The sequence below is a fragment of the Athene noctua genome, chromosome 22 (genome assembly GCF_965140245.1).
Source record: "Athene noctua chromosome 22, bAthNoc1.hap1.1, whole genome shotgun sequence".
NCBI classification, from domain to species: Eukaryota; Metazoa; Chordata; class Aves; order Strigiformes; family Strigidae; genus Athene; species Athene noctua.
In genome coordinates this window covers 3112620-3139594 of record NC_134058.1, presented here as the reverse complement: position 1 = coordinate 3139594, position 26975 = coordinate 3112620, and the positions used below count along the sequence as shown (strand labels likewise).

The 26975-nt window shown below is 48.2% G+C and overlaps 3 protein-coding genes across 6 annotated transcripts in view; 2 read left to right on the top strand and 1 right to left on the bottom strand.

Moving 5' to 3' along the window:
* PUSL1 (pseudouridine synthase like 1) overlaps positions 1 to 6540 on the top strand; it is a 28292-nt gene extending 21752 nt beyond the window's left edge. For both annotated transcript variants that reach the window (XM_074924886.1, XM_074924885.1), the window contains exons 6-8: positions 805 to 859; positions 4735 to 4897; positions 5982 to 6540. In XM_074924886.1, coding sequence (XP_074780987.1) covers positions 805 to 859; positions 4735 to 4897; positions 5982 to 6013 — 250 coding nt within the window. In that variant the 3' untranslated portion in view covers positions 6014 to 6540. The remainder of the gene's footprint in view (positions 1 to 804; positions 860 to 4734; positions 4898 to 5981) is intronic.
* Positions 6541 to 6725: 185 nt separating this feature from the next.
* LOC141969295 (lysophosphatidic acid receptor 6-like) lies at positions 6726 to 14225 on the top strand. The gene is made up of 5 exons (XM_074924910.1): positions 6726 to 6986; positions 7392 to 7523; positions 7964 to 8108; positions 11210 to 12459; positions 13183 to 14225. Exon 4 carries the CDS (start codon positions 11388 to 11390, stop codon positions 12456 to 12458), a length of 1071 nt encoding a protein of 356 aa, XP_074781011.1. The 5' UTR covers positions 6726 to 6986; positions 7392 to 7523; positions 7964 to 8108; positions 11210 to 11387; the 3' UTR covers position 12459; positions 13183 to 14225.
* A 450-nt stretch (positions 14226 to 14675) lies between these two features.
* Positions 14676 to 26968, bottom strand: INTS11 (integrator complex subunit 11). Of its 3 annotated transcripts, none has more exons than XM_074924906.1 (18): positions 26861 to 26968; positions 26480 to 26657; positions 25501 to 25598; positions 24507 to 24580; positions 24063 to 24291; positions 23846 to 23944; positions 23713 to 23747; positions 22907 to 23045; positions 21663 to 21727; positions 20824 to 21013; positions 20042 to 20125; positions 19620 to 19709; positions 18876 to 19038; positions 18103 to 18210; positions 17477 to 17538; positions 16503 to 16645; positions 15683 to 15812; positions 14676 to 14864 (listed from the first exon to the last, which is right to left on the bottom strand). In XM_074924906.1, exons 2-18 carry the CDS (start codon positions 26505 to 26507, stop codon positions 14799 to 14801), a joined length of 1803 nt encoding a protein of 600 aa, XP_074781007.1. In that variant the 5' UTR covers positions 26508 to 26657; positions 26861 to 26968; the 3' UTR covers positions 14676 to 14798. The 3 variants fall into 3 exon arrangements, with proteins under 3 accessions (XP_074781007.1, XP_074781008.1, XP_074781010.1); XM_074924907.1 differs by having other exon boundaries at positions 26868 to 26947; XM_074924909.1 differs by having other exon boundaries at positions 26876 to 26936.
* Positions 26969 to 26975: the final 7 nt, after the last annotated feature.

Here is a 26975-nt window from a genome sequence, read left to right as displayed (position 1 = left end):
TAACCTCAGCTGAGTTCTTATAAGGAATATTGGTTACTACCATAAAGCTTTCTGGAAAATGGTATCTGTGTGAACAGACAGATTTGGCGAGGGGAAAGGATGTCTTTTTGCTGAGTAGCATCCATCCATCCATCCATCCATCCATCCATCCATCCATCCATCCCCAAATACTCACCTGCTGTTTCCTGCTCTGCTCGCTCTAAGCCTCGAGTGCTTCGTTGCCTGCCGTTGCTGTGTTCTGGTGCTGGATTCCTCAGGCCTGGCCGTGTCCTGACTTGCTTGTCCTGGCCTTCCCAGTAGCACGTGGGTGCCGCAGTAGGCACTGCTGAGTGTTGAAATTCATTCTGCAAAGCCTCAATAAGGACCACGTGGCGCTCTCAAGCCAGCTCCAAATGAAATGGTAGAGTTGTTTTGTTATGGCTGGTTGTTTCTTCTTTTCTCCAGGAGACACCAGACTGTGTTCCTCAAATCAGTAGCTCCTTAGCAGACTGCTAAGCTGCACCTTGGTTTATGTTGCCCTTTCCCTTTTATTTGAATGGTGTAAGGCAGCCGGAAGATCAAGCCCCATAAAACTAGGTACATACAAAACAGACAGGAATTGTTTCACCCCAGAAAATCTCTGCATCTGTGTAGCAAATGAGCAGTCTGGTGTTCAAAAGCTCATGGGGCTGTTTCAGGTTAATTGGAGGCTCTGCAGCCTCTTGTTCATTCTGCTCATGTTCACCTGTGATCTATATTTGTGGGTAGAAGAGCCATTTGAAAGGTGATTTTTAAAGGCTTTTTTTTTTTTGTTCCTTTCTCTAGGGGACTGGAGTTTTGGGAGTTGAAGTTCAGGAGCAGATCATTTCTCTACCGACAGGTACTGTTTGGTGCTGCCTTCAGCGCATACTTTGCCTCCAAGAACCAGTATCTTTATTGCTAGAACTATTGACCAGTTTAGCAGCGTTGCATGTAGTGCCATCTCTGTGGCAGAGCTGGTGTTACAGCTGTGTCACACACACAGGGACAGAGAGGTGAGGTTCTGTATTTTTTGTTTGATCTGGTAGAACCAGAATTTCTCAACTTCGTGTCTAAAATGAATGGCCAAAGTCACAGAATTGTGTGGGAGGATGGAAAGTTTTGTTTTCCACAATCTTTGTCTTTGCAGTCTGAGTGGTAAAAACCAACAGACATATGTTCTTGCTCTGCTGAATGGCACTGGGCCCAGCAAAGACTGCCTGGAATTTTACTTTCTGGCTTTGGAGCATGAAGTAATTCTCAGTGTTGCACAAAGGAGAGATGGGAAGACCTGATTCAGCTATGCAGGCATGACTGCAGGATTTTTCCCTCTGCCATGCTGTCTAGTCTCCACTGGGTTTTCTTTGAAATAACTCCAGTGGGGTTTTTGCTGCTATCCTCAGGGGAGACAGCTCTCTCCACAACTTAATGGATCACCTCATTAGGAAAGAGTTAGCTGTTCTCATTCTGCCTATCCTGGCCATGGTCACACTCTGGAGACAGAGAATAGGCAAGAGAGGGCTTGTTTTTTGGAGGAGAGAGGGGGTGTTTTGTGGGAACAGCAAGCAGCTATTTTTTATTCTGTTTTGACAAACCAAATTTGTTTTTATCCTGTGCCAAGTTATGCTCTGTAAGCTCTCTGACAGTGGGTGTCTGGATATGAGCAAGGGAAGAACAACAACATGCTTGAGAAGGGCTTGATATACAGCAGGGGTTTGCTTCATCAGATGCTCTTGTGACACGGAGAAAATGCTGGTGACCCATTTAGTGCATTGGAACGGAAAGGCTACTCGGTGATGCTGTGCAAGATGAAGAGTTACCCATAATATTCGGCCCAATGCCCTCTCTGCCTTGCAGTGAGCGGGCAGGCTGTGGTGGAGCAGGAACAGGCTGTACTCGCTGAGCTTGTGCTCTTCTACCTGAGCATCTGCTTCTGCCCTCTATTGTAAAGAGGAGACTGGGCCAGCTGGCCCTCAGATCTCACCTCGTATCCCTCTGTGATAGGTATTGACACTTTTTATTAGAGAAAAGGGTTAAACAGCCCCAGAAACTGTACATGTATATTTTTGCTGAAGACCATGCAGAAGCGGGCAGACACCAAGCACACGGCTCTTTCAGATGGGCACTATTAGTCCACATTTACACTAGCTAACTCTCAGCGTGGAGACATCAAAGCTAAAGTCACAGCATACAATGACCTCTAGTGAGGGATAGATAAAATAACATACGTCAGGGATCTGTGCTGCTTCTCTGTGCAGCTGCTCAAAGGCAGGCTCCTGGCACTCCGCGGGGCAGTTTAAGATCAGAGCACACAGGCAGAGACAGTGCTTGCCCTTGGATAAATATATCTTGCCTTGCTGGACCTGTCTCGTTAACGGTGATAAACATGATTAGGTTGCTTAGTGGACCTTGGTTTAGCCTTTTGTAAATGTTAATGGATCAGAAGCTCAGACCGATGCTGCGTCACAGCGCTACATTTACGTTTTTGGAGAGCTTGATGTGCTCTGAAAGGTCATTAATAGGATGAATGTTTATTTAGGCCGAATGACTGATCATGCCTGTGCAAGTGGGAATCTGTTCTGGCAGCAGCCCGAGAAGGTGAATCAGGACAGTGTCTGCTTGACCAGTTTCCCTCACGTGGGCTGGTGCTGCTGTTGCCTGTAAAATCTGAGACTGGGGGATGGCTCTTCCAGTGTGGGCAGAGAGAGGCACCTGGGATTTGGTGGCACTGGGGGGCTCACCCCCGGCCCGTGGCAAGGGCTGAGCTTCAGTGTGGCTCCTGGGTCAGACAAGACTCGTGTTCCCCGAGGCAGTGTGAGCTCTCCTGTGCCAATGAGCACAGGCAAGCCCAAGCAAAGTGCTGGCAGGTTCTGGGAGGGGGCTCAGCTCTCGCCGGGCTGGACACCGCCGGCCTGGCTGAGTTCATTGTGTTGTGCTGTTTCTTTTCCCCTCAGAGAGGCATTTCTCATGATGGGGCTGCTCATACAGCCTTTCACTCCAGTGGCACAGGAACAGAGCCTGCCTTTCTTTGAGCTTTATTTCTTGTTGAACAAAAGCTTGAAAAGGACTGCCCTTCTCTGTCTTCATCCTTTGTTTTCCTGAACCATCCCTAGATGTTTCTTGCAGAAGCTTTTTTGATGCCCATGGGAAGCAGGTACTGCCTGTATGCTAGTCTCTCTAGGAGAACCTTGCTGGGAGCACTTCTGGCACAAGCTGAGGGGCTCTTACTGACCAATTCTTCCACGACAGCAGCTTCGTGAGGCTGCCTTGACATAAGAAATCCTGGGAAGATTAGTGGTCAGTACTCTGCCTTCAGAAAGATGCCTTCAGCTTGGGGAACGGGGTGGAGAGAACCATAGGCACCACGCAGGGGTGTAGTAGCTAGCTTGTCACAGGGAGCTGGCATTTGGTGTGCAGGTGGCATTGGCAGATACAAGTCCTGGCCCTCCCGGAACAGCGTGTCTTCAGGGGACACAGAAGGGTGTTTTTTCACCAAGAGGATGCTGTGGTGTGAGGGGTGTTTATGCAGGAGGGTGAGCACTGTGGGGTGTGAAATTTGTGTGAAATCTAACGCACTAGACCTGGAATTGCTGCGTGTGGAGGGAGGGAAGGGAAGTTGGGACATGCAGAGGTGTTTGAAATACCAGTTTGCTGCACTGGGGGGATGCTGTCTGGTCTGGGGGCCTGTCCTATTTGGGGGTTTTTTTCCTCTTTTTTTGGCTTTCTGAGAGAAGCAAGCTCCTACATCACCCCCACCTGCAAACAGTGTTGCTTGTGTACTAAGAACCTGTGAGCTCAGCTCTCCCAGCAAGTGTGTGAGCTTCCTGCCACAGAGGGATGTGTGGGTGCTGCTGCTGTTTCTGAAACCATGCCCTGCTCAGCTCTCTTCCCACATGTGATGAGAACAAGCCTTGCTCCAAGGCAGTGCTGTGTACCTGGAGATCACTGTTACAGGTCCCCTTCTCATAAATCTCTTTAGTTGTAGAGAGGGAAGACTTTTTGCTGGTTCTTTCCCCTTCCCTACCATCAGCTTTGGTCGCTAGAAGATGCTGTGCCTCTGCACGTTGCGGACAGGCTTAGCTGCTGCGTGTTATTGTGTCACCCCAGTCTGTGCAGAACCTGGGCAGGCCGCGCAGTCCCTGCTGTGAGGGGAGGGAACACCTCTCCTCCACAGACTGGGGGGTGACTCTGACTGCTGGGGCCTGCTCGGGGTCTAAGGGAGTGTGATCTTTCTGAAGAAATAAAGCGAGCGCTGGAAATGCTCCTGGAGGTGTGTGGTGCCAAAGGCATACGGGGGGCAGCCAGGACTGGGCCGTGACTGGGGAAACTTCAGTGGCACCTAAAACAAGGGTCAAAACATTTGTTCTGTGGGGAAGTGCTTGTTTCTTTCTTAACACCCAGCTGGACTAGGAGCAAAGGGCATGGGCACAACTGATAGTACTAGGAACAGTAGAGGAATACCAGAAGTTGGGCTCCTTAGAACTGACTTTAATAATAACGATGTACCCATATTCAGGAGCAGGCTCATGTTAAGAAATCATGGTGATATCATTCCTTCCTGAGTGACAGGCACTGAACTCTCCCATCAGGTTTCTAGCTTGACTTGCCATCAGTAGTAACTGTGGGCTGTTGAACAGCACAATACTGCTGATAGCACGAGTGCACGACTCTGGACAGAACTTCCTAATCTCTTAAGTTTTACAAGGGCAGCTCCTAAGCTGTGTTCTCTTTTTCCAGGTCCGAAGAATGGTTGGGGCTCTAGTTGCAGTTGGCCAGGGGAAGCTAACACCTCATCATATAAAGGAGTTACTGGAGAGGAAAGACTCACGGGCTTTTCCACCATCTGCCATGGCTCCGCCATCTGGACTCTTTCTAAAATCAGTGGAATATAATGAAGCAGGTAGGTGAACTCATTCTTTTTGTAGGAGGCAGATCTATTACTTATTACTGAAGGGAGCAGCAATGCCCATGGTCCTCCTTTCTGTGCTGTCTGACCTGTGGTTCACAACTTTGACACCCACATCATAGTGACTGCCCTGGACTGTAGAGGTGTTTACAGCAGTTGCTGTGGAAAAAATGTAATAGGAGGAAACCTACTAGAAAAAAAAAAACCACTTTTTTTTTTTTCTGGTAGGTTTCCTTCTCTTACTTGCAGGGTAGTAAAAGACAAATTGTGTTGACAGTGACTTCGAGATTTCACGTGAATGACACTTTAAATTCTCATAAACTCTTGTTCTGTCCCTGACCATGTATAAAGACCAAATGTTCTGTGGTGCCACAGATCCATTTCTGCTCACTCCCTTCTCCTCTGGTATTTATGAGAGGACTGTACAGACTGGGGGACAGACACCAGATCATCCTTTTGTTTATGTGGTGGCTCTCTTCATTTAACAGCATCTGATCTAAACTATTTGTTTAGCTTGGGGGAGGTAAAAAAAAAAAAAAAAAAGGCAGGGGAGGCAAATTTGCAGAAGCTAGCAAATGGGTGTTGCGGAGGTTTGACATCCCTGCGAGCGATAGCAGGTATTTAAAGCTGCAAGGGTGGATCTGTCTCTGGTTAACCCAGTGCCTGTGCAGTGTGGGTGCACAGGACTTCCCACCACGCTGCAGACCTCCTCCAGGCTGCTCGTCCCAGCCAGCCCACAGACCTCCCTGCGGGTGGGCTCAGCCCACGCTCTCCCCTGCCGCCGCGGGGGCTTAAGGCCAGTGGAAGGGGAGCACAGAGAGCCCGGCCGGGACGGACTGTGGTTCTGAGCACTTGCCCTGGCCCTGGAAAGGCACCTGCTGCTCCCTGGCTGTGGCCCTCGCCAGTGGCAGAGCCACCGGTGCCAGTGGCAGAGCCACCGGTGCCAGCGGGGAGGGACCCCAGGTAGGAAATGAAGACACAGATTTTAAGTGCTTTCAGGTGGTTTCAGTGCCTTTTTTTTTTTTTTTCCCCCAAAATCAATGTTTTCTTTTTTTCCTTTTTTTTTTTCCCCTCTCAGATTTGGCCACTACAGTTGCCCCGGGAGAATAGCAGCTCTGTGGGATGCATCGTGTTGTTGTGGCTATGTGATGGAGGTTTGCCAAGCACTCTACACACAGCACACGGTCTTGTCTCAATAAAAATCATTGACTGGGACTGTCGGCATCTTCCTATCATTTGTTCTTGGCCTCTGAGACTGCCAAGGAGAAAGGAAGAACAACTCCATGCTGCTTTCAGATAACTGCTTTTTTTTTTCTTTTTCTGAAACTCTGGTGCCTGCGTCTCAAACAGGAGGAGGAAGGAGTGGGGCTTGGGTTTTTTGAGTTGTTTGGTTTTTTTACTTCGTTCTGTGGGGTGTGTGGGAGGGATAAAGGCTTAGAACAGAGGAGAATGTAGCGTTTCCTCTCTGCCCCTCTCCCCTGTAACCCTGCCTTCGTGTGGTCGTGCAAGGGACAACTCTTCCTGTTTGATGCAGTGACTTAAAAACCAGCCCTTGAAATTCCTCACCGTTCCCTCTCCTCATCAGCGGTCACTCCCTGCTGAGCTGCCGTGGTCTGTACCCTCTCCTGTTCCCTGGTACAAAGTCAGGGCTGGCGCTGGGCTCCGACCTGCTTGTTGCCACCTTCTGTTCTCCCACAGTTGTTGGTGCAGTGGTGGCACAGAGCACGGTGCAGCCTGGCGGCGATCTGAGGCCATGGGAATCATGGTCTTGCCTGCTTGCCCAAGCAACAAAATACACATTGGGTAACTTGAGGGTGTTTTTTTTCTCATGAACAACACCAGAATGTCTGTCTGGTTTGGTTATAAAACGACTGTTAGAGTGCCAGGTTACAGGAAAGAGGATGGAAACCTTGACTTCTGAAGTTGACAGAAGAGACAACACCTGGATTAAACAGTGCCACAGTGGAAGCAATGTGCAGCTGAGATGCCTGGTACCACCATAATTAATCTCCCCTTTATCTGCGAGACGAAGTGCAGAATTTGAGACAGCCAGTTTGCCAGAGCAGACAGCCCACTTGATCTGGTAAGAGGATGTTCTTTGTTATGTGGCAATTCAAAGTGGTACAGACTATAGCATTCAGATAAATGAAGAATCTTAATAACCTTGAGAGACTGGAGTTTCCAGTCTCTTGTTTGTGTGATGGAGACCCACAAAGTAGACAGCGAGGGAGGCAGCAGTTCCTTTTGCCCTCTCTCGGGGCCACCCTTGCCTTTGGCAGTGGGAGTTAAGTTAGTGGTACAGAACACCAGGACAGCCTGTTTCCAGGTGTCCCCTCACGAGAAGTGACCCACATCTTCCCTGCTCTGCTCCAGGTAGCAGTTTTGCCAGAGATCTACTTTAGAGAGCAGGGGAAGGAAAGGCCGAGATACTTCTGGCTGCTCCTCCCTTCCCTGGAGCACACTGACTGCTACCTGCTTTATTCCGCAGGGACTGATACCCAAAGACAAGGACAGAACTTCGGAGCAGTCCTGGGTCTCTGCCATGGAAAAGGAGAGTTGTGGCTGCTGTGGTGCCTGTTTGTGCTTTCCTGGCCCAGCCCTGATGTACAAGCACCCAGAGGTAGGGACGCTGTGACGTGCTGCCCTGAGCCCTCGACCCACGTGGTGGGGTTTGTCCGTCTGCGGGCCAAACCTTTACGTGCCCAGATGGCTCCAGACAGTGGTTTTCCTGGATGGGAATGGCAGCGAAGTGTTGCTCTTCCTCCCTTTGCAGGGAAGTGAGAGCGCAGCTGCAGGCCCCTTTCAGAGCGTCCCAGCCTGAAGCTCTGGCACTGGGTTCCAGAGAAGCTGGTTTTGCTGGGCCTGGAGGGGCCCTGGGGTGCCCTTGAGTGGCAGGATCGTGCCTCCCTCATGCAGGGGGGACACACAGAGAGAACTAAAGCTTGCCCGAGTGCTGGCTGCTTGCTGTGCCCTCTCCCCAGTTCTTGTGGGGGGGCATGAGCTCTGTCTCGATCTGGGCAACAGCTTTTGATCTTGGCTTCCTGTGGTTTTCCTCTGTAGAGCGCCGTGGGAGCGCTCTGCGGTGTCTTGCAGGGCTCTGGTGTCAAAACCCTACGCAGAGGAGCTCAGCACTGACCTTGCAGCTGGGAGGGCTCTTTAGAGAGGCTGCAGCTCTCATCTGCACCTTCTGATGACCTGAGCTCTGGTAAGTTAACTTCCTAACTCAATTTATGATGGGTCTTTCCAGGGCAGAAAACTGAACCAAAGACTAATGCTGTTTGGGTGTTAATCAGGTTAACTGGTACTGCAGGCTCAGGTATCCCTGCCTCTTTTTTTTTTTTTTAAATAGTCACAGTGCAAAAATATCTGCTGTCGATGTTTCTGCAGGTATTTCCTAACTTCTGGTTACAATAAAAACTAATCATGCTTATGAGCTTGTTACCAAATCCAGTAAGCCAGGTTCAGCTGTCCAGCCTGTAATCTCGAGGCAGCCTGACTGCCTAACCCTGCTCTTACCACCAAGAACTGCTGTGGGGTTTTGCTTTGTTAAATCCCAGAGCAACTGTTAACAATAAAGACATTTAATTAAAGAACATGCTCTTAGCATCATAAACTGCACCATCAGTAGAGAACTTCTGTACAGACTTCTAGTCTGAATCATTTTGGTGATGTCCATCATTAATACCTGGTACTTATTACCAAGTGGTACTTAGCATTCTTTTCCTTTTTATATCGTTGCATTACTAATTCTTTTCAGTTGATCCAATTTGGACATCTAATCTATGGGGAGATCTGTCTTTCTGCTTGTTTGACAGTGACGCTTTAAAACTAAACCCAGAAAAACCTCACACCTGACCAGAGTTCAAAGGCTCAAGCCTGGTTTTATCTGAACGCATTTCTAATAATTTAATGAACTCAAAATCCAGTGGAAACTTTGCTGTATGCTTTTATGTGATTTTTGTAGATCAAATAACTGTACAGAAAACAGAGCACCCCCACAACCAAACAATAAAAATAAAAAAAACAAACCAAAAAGCCCCAACCCAAACACGAAACCCCCCAACAACCAGGGAAGCAAAGCTGACTTTGGAATTTGATCGGTCTCCATACTTCTAAAATGGTAGACAAGTAAATGGTACATTGTTGTAAGAGATGAAAGTGGCTACATACTTGGAAAATATGTGTTCAGATGTAGACTGTCAGTTCTGTTATTCTCACAGGAAATGGAAATGTTTTCAGACAGGTTGAGGTACACGGTGGGGTCCTGCAGTGCAGATGTAACTGTTTGGGACTGGGTGGAAGACGCTTGTCAAAGATTTGTAAAATACTCCATGTCAGCGATTTATTATTCACCCTGCCCCTTCTGCTGCTCCTTACTTCGGGTGTGGTTCAGCTAAATGGGTGTTTGCTCCTTGCTGGGCTGTGCCTGGGGGTGGGAGCGCTGGTGGGCACACGCAGCTCTGCCCAGTGTCACCAGTCACCTCCCAGCACTCGAGGGACTGATGGTGCTGCCGTCCCCTCCACGGACAGGAGACGGAGTGTGGGATCCTGGGGGATTCAGTGAGGCCGCAGGCGCTGAAAGGAAACGGGGTTAGTGCAGTACCGCGGTGCAAGCAACTTCTGGGCCCTCCTGGGGCTTGTAACCGTCCCGCCAGGGCGCGGGTGGAGCGGGTTTTAGGCAGCCCTTTGGCAGAACCAGACAGAAACTCGTGTCTGGCTTCTGCAGCCTTGGGACAAGGTAGGTGCTGGTTGGAAAAGCTGGTTTTGATGGTGCCTTACCTGATGGTGCCTAGAGATGTGCTCGCTGTGCTCATCTGGGGAGCAGTCCCTGCCTGCCTGGCCCCAGTTACAGCCCTGTGCTTTGAACCTAGAAAAGACATTCTGTGGCTCTCCCCTGGAAAAACTCTGGGATAAAGGTTGTTTCAAGTCTTGTGCTGCTTCAAGTTGTGGCTTAAGCCAGGCCTGGTTTAGTATTCATTTTCCTGTGTGCATACAAGCCTTTGCTGTTAGGTGAAGCAGGTACGTGTGTTTGCCTACTTAAAGTGAAACCTTTTTTTTTTCTGATCTTCCAGTTATCGAGTGCTTTTGACTTAATAAGATAAACAACTATTGGGAGGAAGTGTGATTTTCAGAGTTTCCTTCGGAAAGTACCCAACAACCTTTGTATTTTTGTGCTTTCAATGGCCCAACTTAAGGTACCTTGTGCATATTGTAGCTGGGTTTAATCCTCCACTGCCTTTAAGGGCTTCTGCTTAGGTGTCTGGGTTTGGCTTAGTGACTCAGATTTCTTTTATAATTGATGGAGAGAAGCTGCACTGGTGGAAAGCAGTTTATTGCCTACGTGACGAGTGACCTAAATGAGAAGAGTCCTGCTTGCACAGAGCCTCTTTCCTGCATTTCAAACACAAAATCGAGTCCTTTAGGCTCCCTTTGTAACCGAGTGGTGGTTTCCCTCTGCAGTGTGTGTGCAGAGCAGATTTGGGGTGCTGTAAAGTCGCCCAAGAGCTTACACCGAGCCTGGCTCAGTGTCAGCTGAGGTATGAAAGCAGGTGGGAGGATGGAAAAGCCTCTGTGTGTGCAAGTGACTGTTCCGAGACCCAGCACATCACATCCGAGGTGCTGAACCTTCTGTTTACTGTTGTTACAGCTGTATTGTGCTTTCTACAGCATGTAGCTACTACACCGTGTAACACACTGCTGATGGCCCCCCCTAAATGGAGGGGGTGGTGCTGCTGCTCCATGATTTGATCAACAGCTCAGTACAGATGCCAACTACCTGTTTCAGTTCTCTGCTTCAAATACCATTTCTGAACTTTAACGGGACAGTTGCACACATGCTCTTTACACAACTGCAGCAGCAAGGTTAAAAGGGTTCAAGTCATCAGCACTGGCTTATCTGTCACGCTGGAGTCACTAAAAATGTCCTGCTTGTGCTTTTGCCACGACAGCTTTTCTTGTTCCTGGGAAGGCTGCGCAGGCGCTCGCTGCAGCGCTTTCAACACCAGAGTAACGTCACACGAGTCTCAGCAATGACACAGGAGTTCTGTCAGGGCTTAGGAATGGGACATGAGTTACGGGCCCTCCAAAGGTGCATCCCTGCCACAGTTCTGTACTGCTCCCGCTGCTGGCCCAGCCTTAGCCAAAGCTACAGCCCTTCTCTGGGGCTTTTTTTGGGGGGGGGAGTGAGGGGAATTGTGCTGCTATTTCAGTACCGTCACCTTGTGATGATTTTAATGCCAGTAAATACCGCCTGCCATGTAAACTCCAAATGCTTGTGGTCTAAAAGTGATTCATTCTCCCTTACAGCAACACCCCTTTCCATCTGACTGTACCAGCAGAGACCCCCTCCCCGAACCACAGACATCACCAGACCCGACAGCAGCTTTAGCACTGACCCCCGTGAGATGAAATAAACCTCCTGAGGTAAGGGATGGCTTAAGACTTTGATCCCGTTGCCGGCTATCCCTGCGCTCCAGCAGAAATCATGGCAGGTAGTGCCTGGGCTGAAGGAGTCTCCAACGAGACGGTTGCCAACGGCAGCTCAGAGCTCAGCCTGGAAGCAGACTTCCAGTATTCCTTGTTCCCGGTCATCTACAGCATCGTCTTCGTGCTGGGGCTGGTGGAGAACCTCGTAGCTCTGTACCTGCTCTCCTGCAGAGTCAAGCACGTGTCTCATTCCTACGTGTACATGATTAACCTGGCTCTGGCAGACATCCTGTTCGTTTGCGTCCTGCCATTTAAAATTCATTACCACCTGAACCAGAACAACTGGCTCTTTGGGGACATGGCCTGCAGGGTAACCGGGACTTTCTACTACATCAACATCTGCCTCAGCGTTGCCTTTTTCACCTGTATTTGTGTCGACCGCTACATCGCGGTGCTGCACCCCTTCACCTACATCCAGATCCGGGTCGGCCACTACGTGGGGGTGGTGGCCGTCCTGTGGGTGGCTGCTCTGAGCGTGGCGGTTCCGCTCATCCTCGGGGGTCCCCTCCACAACAGCGGTGCGAGGAACACGGTAGCGTGTTTTGAGAACTTTACCACCACGAGCTGGACTTCCCGCATGGCGCCTTATAACATCCTGGCCTTGGTTTTTGGGTTTGCGATCCCGTTTTCCATCATTCTCATCAGCTACCCTCTCATCGCCAGGAGGATTTCCCGGGTCAAACGCAGCGTTCGCAGGAGGAAGGCTCTGAGCACCATCTACCTCATCCTGGGCATCTGCACTCTGTGCTTTCTCCCCTATCATCTCACTCACTTGCTCTACTTTTTAATGAGAACCCAGGTCATCCAGAACGAGTCCTTCACCAACTTGATCTACAAACTGCGCAGGGTCACCTTGGCCCTCGTGAGCTTCAACTGTTGCCTTAACCCTCTCCTGTACTACTTCACCTCTTCCGACAAGCAGTGGCACTTCAGCTTCAGGTTCAGATTCAGGTCTAAAACAGTGTTCACCATCTCCGACCAGAAATTCGGGGAGTCCTCCTATGTGTACAAACTACACCAGCGAGACGGAAATAAAAATCCTAGAGATGGACTCAACAGATCGACCTAAAGTAAGTACAGTATTCATCTTCCCAACTGTTTCTTTGAAAACAAACCTGTGAAACCTACTATTCTTTTGTACAGTGGCCGTTACCTCAAGGCTGGAGGGAAACACCTCACAGGTACTTACTATTATTCTCATCTAGGACAGTCCCCTGGTGGCACACGTCGTGTTCATGTACCTGATGTCTTGGGCTCTCTGTGTTTCACCCTGGGCTGGGCAGGGCTCTCTGGAGCACAGTACAGCCCAGGGAAGAGTTACTGGAAAGAAACCAGCCTCCTACTGGCCACCGAGGCTGAAAGCAGAGCGGCTCAGCGCAGTCCTGCTTGGCTTTTCCCTATTTTGGCAGGATTTTGTGTGTTCTCCCTGGGGGGGGCCACACTGGAGCCAGCTGGGGTCACAAACTGCTTTCTGCCTCCATTCCACGGCCAAATAAGGGCCTCTCAGCCCCTGGGGAGCCGCTGCCCGGCTTCCCGAGGAGTTTTCAGCACAGAGTTTCCAGCTCCAGTTTCTGTGGACTGGAGCAGGACATTAGTGCAAATGCAGAGAGCAGCCCCAAGGATTTATCCAAAATTAACCCTGTGGTGGAACAGCAGGCAGCCAGGGAAGGTGCTGCCAGTGCAACCCCTTCCACTCTGCGGCTCTGTTCCTGTATCAGAGCTCTCTTGCCAGTCACATTTTGTGATAGAAACACAATATCTGACCCATTTCACCCTTTTTCTTGTATTAACAGAGCCACACTGCTTCCGAAAACTGCCAAGTTCTCCACCCTGTGGAACATGAGACTTTGGAGAAAATTTATCATTTGTGGGTTATCGGAGTCACCAGCACAGCACCGGCCTGGCTGACAAACCTGCTCTGCTTTAGCTAAGAGGATGTGATTTTTGGTAACGCATACACAGACTCACTGTTCAGTTCCTCCCCACGCCACCCCCAAACTTTATAAAGTGCAGATACACAAGGCTGGGGGCTTGTTTACCAGGGAAGGGGGTATCCCCATCCCAGCAACGCGCTGCAGCAGCACTGCCAGTGCCAGACGAGCAAAACACACGTGAAAAGTCACACCTGGACCTGGCCCACTGCACCAGGGCTTGGGTTATGCTGTCACTGGACTTGGACCAAGAACTGCCCCAGGCCTTAAAGGAGGGAGGAGGATTATTGTGGCAGAACAGTGTGGGGAGAGAAATAACTGTGTGTTCCGATGTAGCAGCTTCTCTTTACACAACGATGGACGCTGCAGCTTCTGCTTGTATTCAGCCAGTTTTGTGACAGTTTTCTGACAGCAGCCAATGCCACGGGGATTGGAAAAGCAGCAGCGTAGGTGCAGGGGCACGTTGGGGTCTTGGTTTGTGGATTACGATGGCAAACAGGGTCTGTACTGTGGAGTTACAGCCCACCCAAACCCTTCAGCCAGCCGAGCTGTACACAGCAAGCGCGGAGCTGAGGCTGTAGCAGAGGGCAGTGCTGCGCTTGCTCCGAGGGGCCTCACGTTCGTCAGTCACTGCTACACGCAGCTTGAGTCGTGCCCCCGACCCCTCCCTTGCTGCACTTTGCTTGGAGGAATTTTTAAATACCGGTTAGATAACCTGCACAGACTTTTCTAAAATATTGAAAAGGATGGTAATTCCTGTGTTCCTCTGCTTGACTGGGCTTGGTAAGCCGAGTGCAAACCCTTGCACTTGTAAAATGGAGATGAGGAGAGCCTCTGAGGGGGTAGTAGGACAAATTAATCTTTTACCTTCCATGAGAGACTGTTATTTTTGTCCCATTTATAGGGTATGGAAAAAAACTCCCAGCACTGGAGGGACTGTTCTTTCCAACTAAGCACAATTTTTTATGTTCTGGACAAAGAAAGACAAGTTTTTCTTAGAGACTCCATCCAGGAGTGCAGGCTTCCTGCAGCCTCCTCAGCTGTCACCGAGGGCAGATGGATAATTAAAGGTGTTACACTGCTGGTAAACAGCTCGCTTAGGGCTTTATACTCTTGCCTCCATTATACTTATGCTTTGCATATTCATTGTGAGGCTTTGAAAGCTCCTTGTTTCACTCAAGTTTTTAAGGGCAGTGAGCCGGGGGAGGGCAGGAATGACAAATCTCCTTTACCTTACTGGGTACCCCAGAGCAAGCTTCTCCCTCCGGAGGCTTTTCCAAAGGGGCTGCACCGACTCCTGGGGCAGGTTTCTGAGGGGGGAGGCCACAGTACTCTTGAGGGGAACACACAGTCACTGCAGCACCTGAACAAACACTCTAATTCCTTTGTTGAAACAAACCCAGAAAAACACGCGAACAATGTAAACAAAATAAAATAGAAATCAATCTCAAGTGCCACGGTGCCCACTGCTGTGTTGCTCACGCTGTGCTCGGGGGCAGCCCTTTCTTCAGAAGGGATGTAAGATAGCTGCCCAGCTCTTCGTCCTAGAGAGAATAGAGAGAAAGAGGAGGAAAGCAATCTGCTACTTGACTTTCCCATTTGTGGCAGTAAATTTGATTCTGGTACCTAGAGACTGAAGTAATTCCCAGCAAAATCTAATGTTAGCAGGGTTCAAAAAGGGAAGCTAATCCAGCTCACACAAATGCATTTCAAAATATCAGTGTAAAACTCCCACTTCTCAAAGTAGGTGTCTGAACTCGAGGCGTCTCTTTTGAGGAAAATAACTTTTACTTGAAAGCAAAGAACCATTGATTTTTTTCCTTTTTGTTTTTTTTTTTTTTTCTGCTTTGCCCTCAAGAAGGCATTTCCTTGCTGTAAAGATAGCAGTTAAGTATACTTTTGAAAGGAAAAAAACATAATGGCTGTCTAATCTTACCAATATTTTGTGTTGGCTAGCTTGCTGCTTGTTTGAATTTTTACACCTAAGAAATGTGATCTAAAACACCTCCACGCTGCCTGGCAGCAGTGATACACCTGAGAGGTTAGAAGCTGGATACTACAGCGTCCTCAAAACACACACATAATTGTAATTAACTGTATTAAGTGTAATTATTCCAGATCAGTTGCCTTGAGTTCAGTGGTCTCAGAGAAAACTTGACTCAGCAGAGCTTCTGTAAAATGGTTTGTACTCAACCTGAAATGGTACAGAAATGGCAGCGACTCCCCTCGTCATCTTCCAGTCAAACTCCTTCAAAACCAGAGCGATGAAAACTCACCCCCACAATATCCACCCCCTGATAGGACGGTCCTGGGCCGCCAGGAGTTTGATCAGTTGTTTGGGAAGTCTGTCCAGTATTCCTACCTGGTAGGTCCAGGATACGAGCAAGACTTTGGTGCCTTGATCCTCCGAGTGTGCCGTGGCTTGGATGAGGATGGACTCGACTGTTATAGAACCATCCGGGAGATGCTGCACTGAATAATCTTTCAGGACTCTGGGAAGAGAGAAGATACAGGATTTGTGTTGGATGGGACACAGGGACAAGCTGAAGGTGGGTCAGCCCCTGTATCTGGGAATCCCGACCCCGCTGTTACTACTTTTAGCTGTGTCTGAGCCAGCACCCATTGCCCAGAGAAGGGAGAAAGGGGCCGAGCTTGGTGCTTGTGTTAAATCATGTAGGATTTCTTTCTGGGCTTCACGATAGCTGTAGCTCCAGTCTGAACCCTACTCGTCCCATCTCAGCACAGAACTACTCACAGAATCCACCTGTGGAACAAAACAGCTTTAGAGATTCAGCTGCTGCAGCTTTTGAATTGCTCTGAGGCCTCCTGAGCCTCTGCTTGATGGTCTCACTCCTGTACTCACAACTAACAAACTGTCCTAACAACTGTGGGACAACTAGCAGCTGCAGCCACAGCAGCAAAGCAACAGAAGGAAGGTTTCAGGTGGACACTCGAGCTTGGCAAAGACCAGAGCTTGTCTGCTACCACAGTACGACCCCTGCTCTGGTGACGGTGGTTAAATCTGGATCTGTTGTGCCTCTGGGCTGCAGAGGAATCTCTAAACTCTGTGGGGCCGGACTGGAAGGCTGGAAAGGAGGAAGCACTTGTGCTGCCTCTGCTGAGAACGAGCTCAAGTCCATCCCACGGGGGGCAGAACCACAGTCGGGTAGGAGCAGACGGACCCTTTGAGGTGGTTATAGACACGAAGCACCGTCTCGTGTTCCTTCCGCGGGTCCTGGATGTGAACGCGGCAGGTGAAACGCAGCTGGTGCTCTGCAAGGCCCAGCTCCTTCAGCGCCTGCTCGGGCGAGACCAGGCGGAAGCTCTGCAGAAGAAAAGTACAAAGCCATTATAAAGCATTTCTGAAGTTTCATTCCTCCTCGTGGTCGGCTGCACACGGGTACGTGTCCATCCCTGCAGAACTCCAGCAGGTAACATCGTTCCTTTTCACCTCTGGACGCTTCAGTTACTCCTGCAAGCAGCAACAGCCAGGGATGGGCAGTGAACGCAGAGGCAGGACTGAGGCAAAACATCCGCCTAAATCATAACAGTTCTTTACTGCCCCAAATTGAAGTTGCTCTCTGCACGGAAGTTGGTTTAACCTGTTTATCAGGGGAATGAGAACTCCTCCCTTGACACCTTTCCCTCCTTGTCCAACAGACCAAGGTTCTGCCACCAGGCTGCTGCTTTTGATGTTTACAGGCACAGCGAAGCAGAAACCCCGTGGATCCACAGGCTGAAAACCAGAGTCTCCTCAGAACGGCTGCAGCTGCACACAGCAGGTTGCAGGGGGCCAGGGCAAACAACAGCCTTGAACAGAACCACCTCTTCAAATTTATCCATTCCCTGCGACCTCAGCTGTGGGCATTCATGAGACAGACTAGGAAAAATTCCACGCCCACACCACCCTGCTCACGAACACAAGCTAAAAACTCTGAAGTTGTGGGACTAGTGGAGACTGTCAGTCGAGACAACTGACAAGCTACAGAGTCTGTCTTACAGATAAATCTTCCCAGGTACAGCGTTACTGGGCTCCTTCCAAGAAACCAGGATGCTTCTCTTCGGTTTAGTTCCTGTTCACCCAGAACTCATGTATGAATGACGACACCCCTTGTACAGAGGACACAAGACAAACATTAAGAACTTTTTTACTTACATTATCCTTCATAATTAACGTGCCGTGCATTAGCTTTGGCTTCTTGACATCTGGTGCGAGACCTAAACCAAGGCCAAGGGAAGAGAAACATTAACGAGGGTGTGCTTACTTCTCACACAAGGCAACTGCTATAGGACTTCATAAATTGCATTTCTGAGTCTCTGCTGGGGTTCGGAGACTAAGATTTTAAATCTCTGTTCTGCCCATTAAAGCACATGGTGCTTAACCCACCACCAGAACTCTAGACATGTAAGAAACCATGCTCGGGAATACAGAACGACTGCCTCTCTTCCCGTATCGCTTCCTGATTTAAGAGGTTTTAGGTTTTTCTTAAAACTGGTTTTATAGAAGCAATTCCAGTTTGCAGTCCTAGCTAGTAAAAGCATACGTGGATTTTGTTTCCATAGTGAATGGGCAACGAGTAGCAAAGTAACGAGTGTGTGTGTATATGTTTTTAAACGTTACTGAACACACGTTGACAGGAAGACGTCTCAGCCACTTAAGGCTGATAAAACCTGTCCCTTTCCAGGAAGCACAGCTGAAAGTCACCGTTTCCACCTCCTACAAGTCCTGTACCGCAAGCGGCAGGGCCCAACAGCTGGAATTTCTGGGTGAAAAGCTGTCACCTATGGCGGTTTCTCTCTTGAGGAGGCCCAGGGAGATGTCCACGGGGATGCTGGGGTTGGTGAATATCGTGGTGGTCTCTCCGTTTGCAGGCATGTAACAGCTGACATCTGCAACAACAACCACGGTCAGGAGCAGCGAGAGGGGGTTAAACAGCAACTGCTGAACTAACAGCAGGGCTTGGGCAGAGCCCGGAAAGCACAACTGCTGCTGGGAGGGGAGGGGACAACCTCACCAGAGCCACCACAACCCCAGCGGGCAGCACCTGGCTGGCCTTAACGCCTTGTGAGGGGGAAAACGGTGAGATGGCAACAAAACTGTCCCCACTCTTATAAACCACTGCAAAGAAATCTGCAGACAGTAAGTGACCAGCCAGTCTTTCTCCACTCATCATTTAAGAGTCAGCTGTTTCCAAGGAATTAATTATTTTTTTGGCTGGAGCTCATTCCCCTGAACTGAAGTTGCTAAGTTATAATTTCAGGTGTACTTCACCTGCCTCAACTTCTTCTAGGGGTCTGAAGAAATATAAATTCAGTAAGTGCTGAATTACAACAATACAAACATAACAAACCCAACTTTTACTTCAAGCCCAAACAGGGATTAAAATTAAATAGGCTAAACGTGTTGAATTACAGAGAGTCGTTCCTTGAGGGTGACCAGTCCTGTAAATTCAGCCATGCCTAACTCTGTGCCGAGGTCCCACAGAATAAGTAGGTCAGACCTTTAATACCCTCCCTCCACTGCCATTCCCCCTCAGCAGCAGCACGATACGTACGAAATTCCTGTTCTATTTTCTGCTTCAGAAACTCCATTTTCTTTGCTTCCCCGTGGACCAGGAGAACGTTTCGTGGCTCAGCCTGGCGAATGAGCTGCATTATGCCCTTGGCATCCGCGTGGGCGCTGAAGGACATGTACTCCACCTGCATCTTCACTTCCAGCTGGGGAGGAGCGGAAAGCACAGGCTTTGTGACTCGGGGTGTGCTTTGGCCACGCGCAGACAAGAGCCAAACCGCCCTGTGTTTAGTTTTCCGGAAGCAGCAGAACCCCTCTGCTGGAAAATGAGGCTGCGGTGAGCCGCTTATCCACAGAGACTGAACATGATGCTGTACAGAAAAGCTTTCACTACCTTGCACGATCAAACTGCCAACTGCAGAGCACAATACTCATCACACATTTGCCAAAACGCCAAATCAGTACTTTGCTGGTATCAGTTTTTTAATATCCCTGTCTGATATGATAAAAAAATGATAAAAATGTATCATTTTTACCTATCTAACAGGGTCTAGTTATTAAACATTATAAATATAACCCGACAAAGTCTCATGGCAGAAAAAGACACACCATTGCTAACACAAAGGGGGAAAATAAACCTCACCTAGCCCCACTCCAAAGAAAACATGACTTGGGTATTTTCAATGTTGTACGTGGCACATTCCCATGAGAAGTGCGTGGCGTCTAACTACCAGCTAAAGTTCTGAAGAACTTCTCCCAAATGAGCCTTCTTGAAAATAAAACTTACTATTTGTCTCCCTTCCATTTCCAGCTTGCGCTGCCCGCTCAGAATCTTATGGCCTACAGTCCCCTGCACACAGTAGCCGGGCATGATGACCTGAGGAGGAAACCAGAAAAATGTCTGTAGCATAGCTGCTGTTAACAGAAAAACAGCCCCAAAGTCACACTGCTGCTGTAAGCGGGTGTTCTCCCCATCTTACATCTGTCCATCCCTCATGGGGGGGTTTGTTCTGCAGCTTGGGAACACCCACAAAAATGAAATGAGAAAGCAGACTGCCGAACTGTACACAGCACTGACAAGAATTAATGCCGGTGACAAGTGTCTTTGAAGCAGCTTCACATAACGAAAGCACTTCTGAAAATAAAATCTCTGGCGGGACCCCCGTCACGTTAACACAAAACATCACTCAAGGAAACAGAATTTCTTACCATATTCTTTTCATTCCCTGCCCATTTCCTGAAGATCTGAAGGGACTGTCCTGCATGAAGCATACCAGGGGTTGCAAACACAACCTAGAATTCAAAGATGTGCCAAGAATCACCACAGAATACAATTTTTTTTTTTCTCATTACTTGCTTATAATATATAAACACCCTAAAGCCGTGGAGGGCATCCACTAATACACATTACAGCACACTTACCACCCCAAAGCTCCAACAGGGATTTTGGCTATTTTTTAATTTTCCCACCTTGTCTAAATTTTCACATAAACAGAACTACCGCTGTAGGAGATTTCTGTGAGCATCCAGTGTGTCTGATAAAAACTCCGAGCTCTTTTATAACAGCACTATCATGCTCAAGATTCCTCCTTCAGCTGCTGCCCAATAAACCAGTTGGAAATAAAATCAACAAGAAGAGATTGTGCTGTAAAGGATCTTGTCTCCTGACAAGTCAGAAGTAAATACTGTAAAAATTGTGATTTCAATCAGGTCTAGAGATAGAGATTATATGAACATGCAGTCAATTTTTTTCATTTTCTCTGGGCATTCTACCTTTACTGATACAGAAAGATCTTTAATAGTTACACAGATAAAAGCATTCAGAGGACCCGGCCACAAAAGGGTTTTAGATGGGCAGCTGATGTTAAGGGGGCGTAGGACTCTCAGCTTTCACAGACTGCCTCTGTGCCTCAGCCAGGACCAGAGTGGCACAAAACCAGCCCCTGACACTCTGCCTCTGCTCTATTTGCATGGTGTTGATGCCCACCTACCATAGGCCCTGGGTTGTCTGCAAAGGCCCGATCGAACGCTTTGATGTGTTTGAATTCAAACATGTTCCTCTGCACAAAGGTTTTCCGAATTTTCTGATTAGTCCAGGTGATGAAGAGCTTGTAATAATGATTGGCCTTCTCCGTCAGTCCCGTGGAAAAGTAAATTGGAGCCTTCAAATTCATTCTTTCCCTGTAGAAAGCAGCGTTGCAGAGGCCAAATTAGGATCCTGGTTATCCACGCTGAAAGCCCACAAACCTACGGAATAGTCTCCAAAGATTTTTTTGTGCATACCCCACTCTGTGAGTTATTCTGTCAGTGTAACAATGATGGCACATCACTGCTCATTCACGTACTACAAAGCACATTGTAGCCCAGTTCTCCTCCTCGCCCACTACAGACAACTTCCTGCCGTCACAAATAGCAATCGTTTTGCTATGGGACATAATTAAAAGCAGTATCATTTGGTATTATCAAAAATGTTTTCACACAACGCTTATACTGAAGTTTAACACTTCTTGCTCCCTCCTCCCCCTCACATGAACAGTTTTACAACGTGGCAAAGACACAGTCAAGTTTTTTAATGGACAGTTGATCCTGAGTGTTTTGGGGAAGGAGTGGAGAATGACTTTGGATAAATGGTTAATTTAGTGCTTGGAGTCATTAACAATGCAAAATATACAGAAAGAATTAACTACGGAGCTGCCAGCACGGCTGACATACAGAGGAATACTAATGAGAAAACTTGTACTAAACAGACAGGAAAGAATCACAGAAACCTGCCAGGACCACAACCTGAGGACGAAAAGGAGGTGGTACCTGCACAGGAGACAGCACTCACCAGAAGGTTTCCAGTAAAATGCAAAGTTCCTGGGCACGTCCAAGGGCAAAAACCGGGATAAGAACCTGCAATTGAGGTAGAATTTACAGCATGGGAAACCCAAACAGCACGTACACGGCACTGCAGCACGATCATTTCTGAACAAGCCCCTCGGTTCCCTCTCGCTGATATTCTTGTGCTGGTCTGACTGTCACAGGGAGGTGTGCTGCAGTTCTGGGGTGGATGGCTCACATCTCTACAGGCATCCCCGTGGCTGAGCCCTCGGTCTGCACATGCCGAGAGGGGTCTCCAGCAGGCCGCGGTGTTGTGAATATCTTCACTTCTGTTCTCTCCCGGATAATACAAAAACAAGTTGCTGAGAGCAGCAGTTCTGGCATTATTTGTGGAAATGGGCACTAAGATGAGCGTTTCTGGCCTTGCTGGGGCAATTATGACCTCCGTCCCTTCCTAAATTAAGGTGACACTGGAGGAAAGAACACCCAGCTCTTCTGATTTTCAATGTTTTCTTCAGTCGGGTGCTGTCACGTGGCAGCAAAGAGAACACTGCTACTCCTTTGGGTTCCAGATTCAGTGGAAAGCCATCACCTGCCGCTTAACAGCACTGTTTGGCAAACCACACCCAGTACCAAGAGACTCACCCTCTTTTCCAGAAGCAAGCCAACATTTTAGCCCTTCTAAGACAAGACCAGCAAATCAAATACAGGGCTTGAGGTCCCAGGTGACAAACTGCTGTAGCTTTTAACCAAAATGTAGTTCAAGTTCTGCACGTGCAATCAACAGCCAGACTTAACCTTCCCTTTAATCAAGCTAAATGAACTAATTCCTAGGAACCTACGACCAGATCCTTCGCTACGGCCGAATCAGTAAAATTTTCCTGTGTTCCATGTTTCTGCTTTTAGTTCCATTTTCTGTGGGATTCAAATGTCTCTTTTGATAATGTCTCTTCCTCGGTGTGCTCTGGTGTTAATGGAAAAGAGAATCTCTAAAAAAAAGTTTTGTATTAGCAAAGACAGGGGCTAAGCTCTAAGAAACGGAAAAGACTGAAATTCTAAATCCTGTCCTCACCTGGCACCATTGAAGTGTTTAATATTCTGGCTTTTAAAGTACAGATGGAGTAACATAAAAATGCCTTTGGTTTCATGTAGTGGTGATACACGGGTGCCCAATTTATTAACAGTTACACAGCACAACAGAGCCCCAAAAGAGGGAAAAACCACATCACTTAGATTATCAAAGCACCGTACCTTCCCTCCTCTTTCTACAGTCTCATGAACTTTCTTCAAGAAGTCTCTTTCTCTGCAGCGTTTGGAATCTCTGATAGTTGTTGCATAGGTGGATTCAGTTATTAATAAATCTGGACGACACTTATCAATCCAGGCAGCACTGAAACAAAAGGAGTTTAAAAAGACCTCAATCAAGAGATGGTATCTAGCATTTCTGATCTGCAGGTCCCAAAGATGGGTGGAGAATGTCACTGTCTCCACTTGCAGACAGGACAGCAGGTACCCAGATGTCCATCAGCTGGCTCAAAGTCCCCTAGGAGTTCTTGTGGCAGCAGCAGGAGCCCTCCCTTTGCAGGCTCTGCTTTCTTTAAATTAATCCAGCTCAGGATAGAGACTACAGATTTTGAAATCCATTAAAAGATTATTCTAAGCAGCACGAACATTATGTATCGCTCATATACGCCAGTAAAACTAAAACGAACATTAAAAGTTTGTGATTGGCACTCCCTTAGAAAGTAAATACATTTAGAAGATACCACGACAATAAAACATTTCAAACATCTAAGTCTGTTACGTAGCCTTAGGAACAGATTAACATGAGTATACAGAAGAAGATTACACTCAGGTCTATCTGGAAGAATCAGTGTAAATCTGTTCATTCTCATAATTCAAAATTGCATTTATCCCTCCAGCAAAGACATCGTCTAATGTTCCACCTTCCTAACAAAGAGTCAGTGCTGATAAGCCCCTAGAATTAACAGAAGCTGTGATAAAATTTTCCTGTCAGAAATACAGACAGTTCACAGAAAACTCAGCTTCCTACTCACCCTAAATGTCTGTCTGGTGTCATGTTATAATCGCCCTAATGGAAGAAGAGAAATCTGTTAATATTCTCACAGTAACAGGACGGGCTGTTAAAAGGAGCTGCAGGTAGCTATAAATATTGTTGTCCATACTCACAGTGTACACAACGGACTCACATCCAACCTTAATCTGGAACATGGCTGCTCCCAGCACGTGGCCGGCGTAGTACGCCTTGATCTCCAGCTCCTCGTCCACCTGCACCAACGGGCAAACACCACAGTTTCAAAATTTTAGTTTCAAAACCTAAAATTGCTCTGCCTTCTACATCCACCCAGTTGGTCTGATCCAGGAGTATGCAGAAATGGTCCTTTACCTGAACTGTCTGGTGAAGATGCACAGCAACCACTTTCTTCATACAGTCTTTGATCATTTGGGAAGTGAAGAAGTTTGTTTCCCCTTTCTTATCTACAGTTATTTTCCTGTAGTCCTCCAGGAGGATGGGACAGATGGCCTTGGTAGGGTGTGTCATGTAAATGGGCCCATCGTAACCCACCATTTCACTGAAATAGGGCAAAGCTCCACAATGGTCCAGATGGAAGTGGCTGCAAGAAGACACAAAGGATAAAGGAGATGCTGCACAGGAAATTTAGCTCGCCTGGCTCTCGGATCTTCCTTCAGATCTTTAAAGCACTGCGTGACGTCGAGGAAACTAGCCAAAATATGAACGGTGAACTTCCAACACCCTTGGGTTGTAGGGTCAGCATACAAAGCTTTCCCATCTCCCACCTGAGTTCTGACAAGGAAGGAGCTTCCTCACCTGATGATCACACAGTCTAGAAAGTCAGTCAGCCTTCCGTTCTGAGTGATGTAGGAGAAGTCAGGAAAGCGTCTCTGCAAAGACAGGAGAAAACAGGTGATCCATGGCAAAACAAAGGCAGTTATTACTACATTACCAACCACCAACGGTGCAAACGACCTGCAACCCTGGAAATGCTGTAATCCACCTCCAGGCAGAAGTGCAGTGAGGCAGCAGAGGCACTAGTGTCAGCAGTAAGGGCTGCAGGCAACACCATCAGCATGTATGTGCAGAAGGAGTCAAAAGGGATGGGAGGGCTGCCAGAGGGGCAGGTGGGGAAAGCAAACTTGCAAATAAATAAACTGCAGACAAGTTTATCTTCAAAGTAAAACGGGTGACCAATGTGTTTTAGCTTACCCCAGGCATTAAAGCGGAAAGACTCCCAGCTTTTCTGTAATGGCACACTTGCTCTGTGTCTCACTAACTCCTTCTCTCTTACAGGGTATTTTTGCCATTTTTCCTTTCCTACTAGTATCAGGTGACCAAACATCAGGACTGTTTCCTGGTTTTCCCTCTAAAGCATGGGAGATGCATGGTACAGATCCCATAAGCAATCAACTGCCCCAAACCCAAATACAGAAAGACCAAAACCACCAGGAATGGAGCACTCACACCTTGCTTAATATTTTTTCAGAGTCCATAGCCCAGGGAAAGGATGGCTGGATGGTGGCACTTCACACTCCAGGAATACCTGAGGGGACACACCTCTTGCACAGGAGGATTTTGAAGGGGCAACAGTAGTTCGTTCTCTGCCATAACCCAGCTCCAGCAGCGGCTGATCCCACGCCCAGTAACACACACCTAGCTAGCACCACCCTACGCCACGTAAGATGGGTCAGGCAGCGTTCAGATAAAAGGGAACAGAGTGGAACAATGACCCAGGAGCCCTGCTGGGAAAGGCCTTACACCCTGAAAGCATCTCTACACCACACTCAGGCTTCTCCACAATACTCACGTCGTCGTTGTAGCCCATGTGCATCCCACAGTCAAGCATCACGTTTTTGCCAGCAATAGACACGAGGATACAGCTGCGCCCCACATCCTGGCCAGCTCCTGGGACCCAAGCCAAAGAAAGACAAGTAAGATATCTCTGGGAATATTTACAATCACTTCAGAGAAGCATTTAAAGGTCTGTACAAACTTCCTACCCTCTTCTGATGCAGGAAGACTGCCTCCTTTCTTCAAGCAAGCAGATCTGAGGGGGGTATTCAAGTGTGAACTGACTCACCCCATTCCCTCAGCTTCTGAGAGGCCCCTGCAGCTGCAGCACTGCATCCAAACCCCTAAGCAGTTCAGGTGCGGGGCACTTTTGTTCTCTGCCTGCTACTGTGTGATCGCAGCTACACAGTTTCAAGTAAGAGCAAAATAATCTCTTATCTGGAAAGGATCAGCACGGAACTCAAAGTTCCCAGAGCTCTGCACCTCCCCAGATACTCTGCCTCACAGCAGACCTCCATTACACTCCAGTTAAGTCCATACCCAGACAGAAAACTATCCCCCGGGATAAAGCAGTTCTCCTGCTCAGCACATACTCTGCCCTCTCAGTACATAAATGCATCTCAACTCATAAAAAAAAAAAAAAAAAAAGAAGAAAAATTTGCTTCCTGTGGATCTTTAGCACTTAAGTGAATACTCTATCTGTACTGCACATACAACACCTTTACCAGAATGTATTAATGAATCCTGTAATCAAAATAGTCTTATCAGACTGTTCAATTCTTACATGCTTGAAAGACAAAAGGACAATGACATGCTGACAAGAATCACGTTAAGGTGCTGCACAACTCTAACACGTGCTGCAGTACAGCACCACGACCAGTTTTTGTGGCACGGAAAGGCACACGTCTCCAGCAGTCTGAGACATGCTACTTCAAATGCTAAATTCTGAAGTTTTTCAGTGTTTTTATTTCAGGACCATTTCAGATTGGACTTACCCAAGGGAGTGACTTTTATCTCAGGCATTTTAACAAACTCTAAAACTCAAACTGCATAGCAAATTATTTCAGAAACAGTCTAACGAGGGCCACAATAAGAAGATTTAGCCGTTTCTACAGCTGCCATTTCAATTATTTTTCAGTTTCAGGAAGACTTAAGCAGCGGCCCAACTTCTCCCTAGAGGGAAGACAGAAAACACAAATCGGATCAACACGCGGACGGTTCACAGCCGGGATTCGGGCCTGCCTGGCTTCGACCACCACCCCACGGCCCAGGGAACGCGGAGCAGCCTGCGGCCGGGACGCAGACGGGGACGGCGGGAGAGGAAAGCGCTGCCGCTCCGCAGCGGGGCCCGCCGATATTTATTTATTTATTCATACCACGCACAGCGGCACCTTTCAGCGTCCCGGAGCGAAGGGTCCCGGCCCGGTAGCGCTGCCCGCGGCCCCTCCCGGCCTGCTCCCCCGCGCCGCTGCGCATGCGCGCCGGGCCGGA

Excerpts from the sequence above, each read along its gene's own strand:
- LOC141969295 (XM_074924910.1), top strand. The coding sequence starts at position 11,388 with ATGGCAGGTAGTGCCTGGGCTGAAGGAGTCTCCAACGAGACGGTTGCC.
- INTS11 (XM_074924906.1), bottom strand. The coding sequence starts at position 26,507 with ATGCCTGAGATAAAAGTCACTCCCTTGG. Across the intron at positions 23,046-23,712 it reads ACACCAGACAGACATTTAGG|TGCTGCCTGGATTGATAAGT; the intron begins GTGAGTAGGAAG and ends CTTTTGTTTCAG. Across the intron at positions 14,865-15,682 it reads TCGTATCCTGGACCTACCAG|GACGAAGAGCTGGGCAGCTA; the intron begins GTAGGAATACTG and ends TATTCTCTCTAG.